General features: G+C 29.1%; 1 protein-coding gene and 1 long non-coding RNA gene across 2 annotated transcripts; one reads left to right on the forward strand and one right to left on the reverse strand.

Moving 5' to 3' along the window:
- The first annotated feature begins 1860 nt into the window (after positions 1-1860).
- LOC144997538 (EG45-like domain containing protein) lies at positions 1861-4856 on the forward strand. Its single transcript, XM_078957436.1, has 3 exons — positions 1861-2043; positions 2154-2451; positions 4680-4856. The coding sequence occupies exons 1-3, from the start codon at positions 1914-1916 to the stop codon at positions 4684-4686; spliced, it is 435 nt and encodes a 144-aa protein (XP_078813562.1). The 5' UTR covers positions 1861-1913; the 3' UTR covers positions 4687-4856.
- A 3532-nt stretch (positions 4857-8388) lies between these two features.
- On the reverse strand, positions 8389-10672 carry LOC145046530 (uncharacterized). The gene is made up of 2 exons (XR_013682021.1): positions 10485-10672; positions 8389-8695 (listed from the first exon to the last, which is right to left on the reverse strand). It is a non-coding gene; the product is annotated as an uncharacterized LOC145046530 (long non-coding RNA).
- Positions 10673-11040: the final 368 nt, after the last annotated feature.

Raw genomic sequence — 11040 nt, forward strand, 5'->3', positions numbered from 1 at the left:
TAACGATAACCGTGACAATTTAATTAGTCTGACTATTATTATTATTATATAAGCGTTAATAACACTCAATATAACTCATAATAATAGCCCAAATAATTATTTTAAGGACCTAATAACATTCCTATAATTATTTGAAAGCTATATTAAAAATTGCGTAAGCGTAGCACACTTACAACGAATTTTATCGAAAACTGGAACTTAATTGGAGCAACATTTCGAAACCAAAAGGCTCTTTTTCTCGGGACTCCGGGAGCCTCGGGGCTTCCTTAGGGTGCTAGGGGCCTTATCTAGGGTTTAGGAGGGGTTTGGAACCCTAGAGAAAGAAAGAAGTTAGAGAAAGAAAGAGAATTCGTGTGAAAATGTTGGAGACCCTCGCTCCTTTTTATACCCAGCGAGGCCTCGGAGTACGCTGGGCGTAGTGCTCGGATAAGCATGCCACCTCGGACCAACTGTCTTGCACTCCATCGGACAGATAAGAACCGAAGTATGCGGGGCGTACTTGGCCTTGGACGCGGGGAGTACTCCGGACGCTAGGCGTCTCTTCGCTACGTTGGGTGTAACTCTCGCATCAGGTGTCACCATCCGAAGCGATTTTATCCGACGGCTGGGAGTTCGGCCACGTCATCATTTCATGCATCAGCTTCGCAAGTTCACTTTCCAACTTTAAAAATTCGTAACTTTCGCGTACGAGCTCCGTTTTTGACGTTCTTTATATCCACGCGAAGGTGAGAACGTACTCTACAACTTTCATTTAGACTTTGATGACTAATTTTGACTCGAATTTAAATTTTATATTATTAACAGGTCGGGACAGGATTGGTCCGTTAAATCCTCATAACTTCTTAATCCGACGTCCGTTTTCGTCCATCTTTTTCTTGTTATGCTACTTTTAACGAGATCTTCGATTCTCGTTTAGGTTGTGTTGGCTAAAAACCGCTTGATCTAATATTCGAATTTCGGGCTATACACTACTAACTCGAAACTTCGAAAAATCATAACTTCTTCATACGAAGTCAGATTTGGGCGTTCTTTTTATCGATGTTCTTATTTTAACATATTCTACGACTTTCATTTAGATTGCTAAGGCTAAATCCTGCTATGTCGTAAATTCACTATTTACGCTTCCCGGTATCGTGCCGGTTCCGTCGCGAAACTTCAACGGGTCATAACTTATTTGTTATAACTCGGATTTCGGCGTTCTTTATATGTACGGAAACCTTGTAATATATACTACAACTTGGTTAAGGTTATTTGTTCTAATTAATATTTTGCTGAAAAGTCATTTTCAACCCTTATTGCTTCTAATTTGATTAGCCCGGATCTGCGGACGTTACACATTCCCAACTGCATGTACAAGAGAAAACCTTGATGCTTTAAGTCTTATAATTCTTTGAAAGCTTTCTAATAACCGCTTAGCATTTTAATAATGTTTATGGTTTGAAATTAGTGCCTAAAATCGAAAAAAAAAAAAATCCTATTTTTAGAATTTGGTTAAAATACAAGCTGGCATGATGCTTCTAGATAGTCTTTCTCAATACGAAGAGTCTTTGTAAATAATACAAGGAAAAATTCTTGTGAAATGCTCAAAATAACACAACGCTTATTAACTACAAAATCCAAAGCCGACTGCACTTTTGTCTTTCGTCTAATACTTCATTTGTATCTCTAAAAAGTAAAAACAAAGTTAAGAATCAAAATCAATAGTCTGAATTTGAAATTTTCCTCACCCTTAATCAAAGAATCTTTTTTATTTATATATTTTCTTTTTTCCTCTCTATATATAAAATACTTAAATGCATAGTTTAGTAGCTGGTATTTGTTGTAACGACATCTACTTAATAATATGTTGACTTCCTTCTATCTCTTACATATATAGACACACACACCAATATCTTTCGTTGTACTGAGACAATATGCTGAAGTTCAACTTAAAGCTTCAACATCCCATTAATCCATGGCTCTATATTTTCCTAACTTCAGTTCTGTTCGAGCTTGTATGCTGCGAAGTCGGCACAGCTAGCATGTACAATCCACCATACACACGTAAGCTTATATCTTATTCGTCACAATACATGTATAATATTTAAAAAACGTGCATGTATCTGACAGCTTTATCATGATTTGTTTCTGATTTTTGTACAATGAACTTACAGCCTCGGCCTGTTATGGAAACGATGCTTCTCAATTTCCGTCCAGTAACTTGTTTGCAGCCGCCGGAGAGGGAATATGGGATAATGGTGCTGCATGTGGGCGGCAGTATCTGGTAAGGTGTATAAGTGCCACCATACCGCGAACATGCATTCCTGGTCAAACAATTCAAGTCAGGATCATCGATCGAGCACAAACTTCGGTTTCTCGGTCTACAAGGGCCGGCACAACCATGGTTCTTTCAGATACTGCTTTTGGTACAATCGCAAATCAAATACAGTTCATCAACATTGAATTTCAACAGTAAGTTTTCATTTTCATCTCTCTTGATATTCCAAAATGTGGTAACTAATTAAAGAGGTATTGAAAAGTTGAAAGATGCATATCGAAATATGCTTCGAGAAGGAAATATGAGATATAAAAGAAGAGTGACGTCTCTTGAAATGAAGAGATAGACTTCGATTCTTTAATAGTGTTTTTATATTCCTAGCTAACATATCAGATAATGAGATAAGCATATTGAAAAGTCATCGATTTTCTATGTCATAAAATATCTCATGTATACGTACATAATATAAGCCGACCCGTTTCACACATATATATATATATATATAATTAATTTATAGCATATTCCTGCAATTTTATTTTTAGCTTTTTGTAAAGGGCACTCCTTTTTAAAATCATTCATGCTTATTATTGTTTAAACCTTCTTTCGTTTACATATAGAATATAAAGAAAACTAAACTTCATTTAATTTTTAAAATACAAAATGTAACTATATCACACATACACATTCATATCATAAAACCATTGTTGCTTTGAAATGTGTTGCCATTTTGAGTATATTTATAAAAACAATAGTTTATAAACCAATAATTAAAACGCCACAATATATATGAACAAACCTTTATTTAAAATAAATGGATTTTCAAACGCTCACAAAAGTTGTTACAAATTCAGGGCTGTAGGTTTATTTAAGCTTACAAGTTGATAAAAATAATTAAAAAACTCATATTTATAAACCTGAAGATGTAACAAAAATATTCATGCTTAAATTGTAACAATAATTAAAACAATTTGCCATGCCTTCAAAATGATATTTTAGTCACCAACTATTCTTAATTCCATATTTGGTGATTCCGGATTTCATTGTCCATCAAAGATCACTAAACTCTTTTTGTTGTATTCATTATACTATTATGAGAGACAGGGGATAGGATATATATATATATATATATATATATATATATATATATATATATATATATATATATATATATATATATATATATATATATATATATATATATATATATATATATATCGGGAATAATGTGGTTACATAATACCTTAAAAAAACTTCGGGACCCCGCCAGAATATATATGCACAAAAGTATCAGGGTAGATACATCGAGCAGTTGAGTAATAATGTACAAGTTTGACGATGCATATATACTAAAATAGATACATTGAGATGGTAAGAGGCATCATATATACATGTAACAATGCATACTAAAATATGCTTCGAGAAAAAAATATTGAACAATGCGTTTCTAGAAAAGAAGATATAGAATCCGATTATCATATGTGATTTTATCCCAGATATCTGATAGTCTAATATATGGAGAATATTACATAGTGTAGGTGTGCATTTTGGTGTTGTTAGTTTTATATCGTTTACCATATGTGATTATATAATTAAAACTAATTATACTTTATGTACAAAAACACACACACATACATACATATATATATATATATATATATATATATATATATATATATATATATATATATATATATATATATATATATATATATATATATATATATATATATATATATATATATATAAACTTTATGTTTTAAAAGAATAAACCATAGTTTTATGTTAGGTCGCGTCGGTGATTTTTGTCTACAAATTTCCACCCTTTTGGCGCGCATAAGTAGTAAAATCATACAAAAGAAGTTGCAAGTATTTACACTACCATGGCTACACCTAAACTTTACTTATTATTCCCATGTGCATGTCCCATTTGTTTTGTTATATTTTATTCTAAATACTCAACTTTCAATATCCATATCTCATTCATTCAATTTCCGTTTTGGACACAATTATATGGTTTCGTAGCTCTCACGGATGAGAACATAACTCATAAGGATTAATAATATAGACAATATATATTTATATTTAACAGTGTCCAAAGTTTGATAAATATACATAATTTTTATTAAATTTTCCAACAATTTCCTTGTAATTTTATGAAAACAATGATTTATACACGAAAAAGAAAGAAACACCGTGTATAGAAGGGTTATAAAACAGTTATATTGCGATAAATTAACTTGAGACTTTTTAAATTTACCCAGGGACGTTCCAACCAAGCGAATAAGTGATACCCATAACGAAAAGATCTCATTTATGAATATTCATGCATGTTGTTGCTATCAAGAAAAGCGATAAGCAATTGTGTCAAAGATTAGGTTTTTAATTGCATATGTTGATGGGAATTTCTATGTTTCACATGCAGGGTATGAATATTGGGACTATGCCATTGGTCGTCGGCCGCAATGCAATATTTATCCATATTTAATGAGCAACATGACCTTTTCTTATACGTACGCATCCATTTTTGTATTCTAGAACCATTATTAGGAGAGAAAAGTCAAATACTATTGACAAATATTAGTTGACCTTTTATATATAACAGTTGTTTGACTTTTTCCATCCACTTCCGCATACAGATATAAACATTTGATTATAAAATAGATTAAAAGTAAAAGTGTAAAACATTAAAAACAATATCATTTGTCCTTCCTAGACTAGTCATTAATCTTATATTACAATAAACCTTTTGATTTTTTCATTTATGCTTATAATTATATAATTATAAATAAATAATCAGGATGGCCTTTGAACATATATCAGATATGCGATTATATATGGCCCAAGTCATCTACGGGCCTGGTTTCTTTTTACCTTATATTGAATCGTACTTTATATTTATGTATTATTTTTTCAGAATAAAAAGAACAATAAGTTACTTAGATCCGTGGTTAAAATGCTTGACAGTTGGCTTATAAAACGATATAAACTGCCAACACCATACCAATCAAACATTCAACCATCCAGTGCCCATTAGCCCAATAGCTAGGGGTTTGCAAAAAATTATATAAACCACCAACACCATACCAAATAACATTGCATAATACGGTTTAGAATTTTACGGTGAAGTTCGTAATTTTATCAAACCGTATTATGCATTGCAGTTTGCGGTTTATAATTACAGAACCGCTATTTAAACCGTACATCATATTGATAAAAATCACACACACACACACACACACACACACACACACACACATATATATATATATATATATATATATATATATATATATACTAGCCGTTTACCCGCACCGAACGTCGGGTGCGAACAATTTTTTTTTCTACGATTATTTTTATTAAAAAACATGTATTACTGGGTGTCCAACTTTGACACATATGTAATGAAAATGTAAACTCTAAGCATGAAATCTAATTTGCTTTGGAAGATAGTAGCTTTTGACTTGGAAACTACCCTTTGATAGATTATTTTGGGTTTAAAATAAAAATACAATGTTGTCTCAATTAAAAAAAAGTTATGAAAATTTTTTTATTTTTTTATTCGATGCATATTTTCATTTGTGTTCAAAATTCTTTTTGAAATTTAAATACTTAGTTGACTAAATCAACCTAAAACGAATATATATATATATATATATATATATATATATATATATATATATATATATATATATATATATATATATATATATATATTTATTTTTCTTTTTTCTTTTCCATTAAAAATAAAAGTATTTATTGTTATTTTTTATGGAAAAGATTATAAAGTTGTTTTGGATCAAACCTAAGTATGTTATTATTAGAGTGATCCTGTGTTTTGGAATCGGAACTGTCTTGGAATGCCAGTTTCGGTTTCTAAAGTTTTGGAACTGCATTTAGTAGTTCCGGTATTAGTTGTCGTATTTTTTTTGAATGCTACCCGATAGGTATCCATTCGAACCGGTTTGCATATATAAAAGTTGTTTCAATTTAAAGTCATGTAGGTAATTCATTTCCTTTTCTTTTTAAGTGGATAACATGTCAATTACTTTTGATTATGTGTAAAGTTTGTACATTTGATTTAAGGCAAATAATTAGGTTAAAAGATATGTGATTAGTTATATATATAAATATATAAAAAAGATATGATAAATATATAAAAAGTACCTACAAATGATTAAAAAAATTATTTGGTTATAATGGCTCTCACACATTGTTTGATATACATAACACTCTCATCTATAAAGATAATGTAAATCCCATAGCACTTGCTGTTAAGAGGGGTAAAATGTAAAAGTGGTTCCTGTGGTTTTTTATTTTATGTGGATAAGGTCTAAACCTTTTAAAAATTGTAGATTTGGTCATTTTCAACAAGTTTTGTTGTGCTTTTGGTTCCTCTTCCGTTAATATTTATATATTAATAAATACTATTTTACAATATTATTAATTTCTTTTAATTAAACTTTTTAAATTTCTTTGTTATTAAATTTTTTAATTGGATTATTATATATGAATAATTATTATTTTTAACGTATAATATTTATATATCAATAAGTATTATTTTTTTGGATTATTAATTTATTTTAGTTAAATTTTTTATTGGCGTGATTTTTTTATTAGATTATTATATATTAAAAAATATTATTTTTAATATATAATATTTACATCCTAATAAATATTACATTGTTGGATTATTAATTTCTTTTGTTAAGTTTTTTTGTTTCCTTTTTTGGAATAATTCTTTTTTATTCGATTATTACTTTTAATTTATTATTTTCTTGATATAACAAATACTATTTTGTTGAATTATTATTTTATTTTTAATGTATACTATTAATTCTTTTTAATTTTATTAGTTTCACAACAAAGTCGCCAGAATATGAAAAAGTGTTGCCTCTCATCATCGGGAACACCACAAAACATCTTCATCAAAGGTCGGACAGAAACCCACCAACATTTTCTAACCAATGATGACAATAGTCACCTGTGATAACACCATTACCATCACCCGATCACCACCACCACTTTGAATGTTTATAGGAGTTTGTTGTGCATTGTGTGAGATATGGAGGATTCCAACAGATTGTGAAGAGGTTGTCGAAGGTGGCTACAGGTGATGTTGGGTGGAAAAAGTTAGTATGGTTTACATCGGACCTCCGATGAAGGTGTTTGGCGTTGATCTTGACGATTATCGTTGATGAGAGGCCAATACAAAGAATTAATCCGACAAAATAGAATTAAAAAGAAAATAATAAATTAAAAGTAATCGTCAAGATTATCGGTGATCTTGCTTTCTGACAACTTTATGGTGGAACTAATAAAATTAAAAAGAATTAATTATACAATAAAAATAAATTAATAATATAATAAATGATATTTATTATATAAAGAAGATAATAAATTAAAATAATACTCCAATACAAAGAATTAATCCGAAAAAAATGAATTAAAAAATTAACTAAAAGAAATTAATATTATAATAATGTAATATTTATTAGGATATAAATAATATAAATTAAAAATAATATTTATTAATATATAATAAATAAATAAATAATCTAATATCATAATATTTAGTCATATATAATAACCCAATTAACATATTTGATAACAAAGAAATTAAAAAAACTTAATTAAAAGAATTAATAATCTAACAAAACAATATTTATTAATATATATATATATATATATATATATATATATATATATATATATATATATATATATATATATATATATAAAGAACATTTATTAATAGATAATAATTCAATATAAATAAAAAGAAGATGTGTAGAAATGATCCTTATAATTTGGTTGCAGAAATGGTCTCTGAGGTTAAAATAGTCATTTAAAAAAAGTTAATAGCCAAGTTGTTAAAATTAATCGTAAGAGACCAAAACCACAACAAAACTTGTTGAAAATGACCAAATCTACAACTTTTCAAATGTTTGGACTTTAGCCACATAAAATGAGAAATCACAAAGACCATTTTCGCAATTTTCTCTAAGAAGAATGATTCTTTACTCTATAAAATAAAAGGAAGCTCACTTCTTTCCTCCAAGTTTCATAATTGGCCTTCTATCAACGACCTCTCAATTATAATAACAATACAAATTATAAGAATTTAAAGAAAATTACAGAAACTTCCATATCCAATTGAAAAACATATGGTAATTACAACAAACACCTACCAACAACTTATTACATCATTTGAAGGTAAAAAAATGTGAATTATGGAAAATATTTACATCATTTGAGAGATAAACATATTGCACAACTTACTTAACATATTGTAGTTAGAACAGAGGCTAACTACCAAGGGTAGCTATCAGAATCCTCCCCCATGAGTTATTGCTACAACCCCTTAGCCTTCCCTTTAGCAGCCTTGTTTCTAGCAACAACTTTACTGCAAATTGAGTTTTGCTACAACTCCTTTTTAGCCTAAAAAGATTAAAAGTTTTAGTACCAGGTACTTCCTTTTAAGCACAAAGTCACATGAAATTTCATTCCACCATATCCTCTCCATAAGTATCATAATATATCACCATTATTGCCATGTTTCAAGAAATAAAAACCCAAATCGCAATCATAAAATAAAAACACACAAAATCTAAGAAAACCAATAAGCAGATGTGTTAGAAATTCAACAACAAACATTCATACATACACATCCAATAAGAATGTGTTTTAGACAAATCAAAACTTCTAAGAAAAAGAACAAATACATATCATCCTAAAAAAGTGCTAAAAACACCAATTATTAACTTAAGTTTTAAAACTAATTTCAGAAGTTGATATTATGATTCGCATATTATAAATTGTTATTCCAGGCCTTCATATGAACCACGATGTCATAATAGATTTAATGAAGACTACATGTATAAGGGGCGTGGGGGGGGGGGGGGGGGGGGGTAAATGGGCAGCTGCATAGGGCCTTTTTTTATTATATATTTTTATTAAAAAATAACAACTTATAGTAACGACAAAGACCTTTTTTTTCCTTGTTCGTCCTGGGCCTTTGATGATATTTAATTATGTCATCACTATTACCTCTAACACTCCTACATGGAACTCTAATTTATATTTCATTTTTTAAGATTATATCTCTAAGGTACAAACATCAATCACCAACTACAAAACCAAAAAAAGTCTCATCTTTGTCAAAAAAAAAAAAAAAAAAAAATAGAGAAGAATCACAAAACATATATTAGATTTGCAAAAATTTAAATAAGCTTTTGGTCACCGTTTCATACAAGCCACCTTATGAAGTTAAACACATATATAATTAATTAAAAAAACATTACACTCACCAGGAATAGATCAAATGGTTGTTCTATCCATAAGAAAACTCTCAAGATATGCTTTTTTTTTATACCTGATCGGTCTCAAAATGCGACATGAATTTGTCACAAATTAAAAAAAAATACATGAGTTATTTAAAAAATAGGATATACTGATAAACTCTGACATATATACCAAATAAGCAGCTATACCATAAAAAGGTGTATAGAAAAAATGGATTTAAAATAAGATGGTGTTATACCCATATAAAATTGACTAAGGAGCACATCTACCTCTGTAGTGGCATGGAATCATAATGAAAACATATAGTATTTAATAAAACTAAAAATGAATATTAAAATAAAACGAATGTCATAAAAAATATTCTTGAACCACTTCCATTTCCATTAACATCCTCTACATTTATTTTTTCTACATCCCTAAAAACTAAGATAAAAAACTCCCAGATATAAAATTCTGTTTAAGGAAAAAAAATCCAAGCTTAACATTAACCCTTTGTATCAAAATTGTGATGTGTGTGAGTTTGTGATAACAAAATGGTAAAAGTGAGATATAGCTTGGTGGTGGGCTAGAGATTTCGAGAGAAAGGAAGAAGAAGAAAGCAGAAGTGCAGGTTGTTATTACTTGTGCCAATTTCAATTGCGATCCAAACTTCTGAAAATAAATATACACAAAATAAAAAAAAACATAAAATATATACACACAAAATAGACTATGTTTTGAAAAAAAAAACACCTTTGTGTAAGTCAGAAGAAGCCACTAGCCACCAGAACAATGATTTTCTGGCAACTTGTTGAAACATGAATTGTGTAAAAAAAATTATGAAAAGATTCGGATGCCAGCTAAAATTTTAATAAAGCACACAACAGAAAAAAGAAACATGAAATCGATTAAGCGAGAGAGGAGATATAATGTAATGTTTACTTACCAAGTTCACCATTGAATCGATATCTGACTCAACCTATCTTTGTCGATGATGGAGGAGAGGACATGAGTTGCTTCAGATCAAGGTTGTAATCGGTGGTGAAGATGCGTTCGTATTCAATTGAGAGACTTTAGACTTTTAGGGTTTTAAACAATTAAAAACGTTGATGTGTTTATAAAGCTAGCCCAATTTAATTGGCTGAAAGTGAGGAATGTTGGTTCATCTCTGACCAATTCAAAGTGTGCCTAATTTATAACATTTTGACCGGATAACATTTAATATTTTTCAATGCATAAAGTGGTTGTATATGTTGCAATATGTCTTGTACCTCTTAGAATTAGCATTTGACCAAATTTGCATAATAAGTAATAAAGATATATGATTTTTTTTTTAATTTAAATCCTCTATATTGGTAAGAAGATAAGGATGTAGGTTTGAATGTTTCAATATTAATTTTACATTTGTACTTAATGCATTGTATTTTGTAATTTGTTGATAAATGTTTGTACATTTAGTTTAAAGGTTTGAACGTCTTAAATCTATTTTTAGAATTAGTAAT

The sequence above is a fragment of the Lactuca saligna genome, chromosome 5 (assembly GCF_052625555.1).
Source record: "Lactuca saligna cultivar CGN05327 chromosome 5, ASM5262555v1, whole genome shotgun sequence".
Taxonomy (NCBI): Eukaryota; Viridiplantae; Streptophyta; class Magnoliopsida; order Asterales; family Asteraceae; genus Lactuca; species Lactuca saligna.

Bases quoted from the DNA above. Each gene is read 5' to 3' on its own strand.
- LOC144997538 (XM_078957436.1), top strand. From the start codon at position 1,914: ATGCTGAAGTTCAACTTAAAGCTTCAACATCCCATTAATCCATGGCTC. The intron at 2,044-2,153 runs GTAAGCTTATAT...ATGAACTTACAG, and splicing joins GTACAATCCACCATACACAC to CCTCGGCCTGTTATGGAAAC.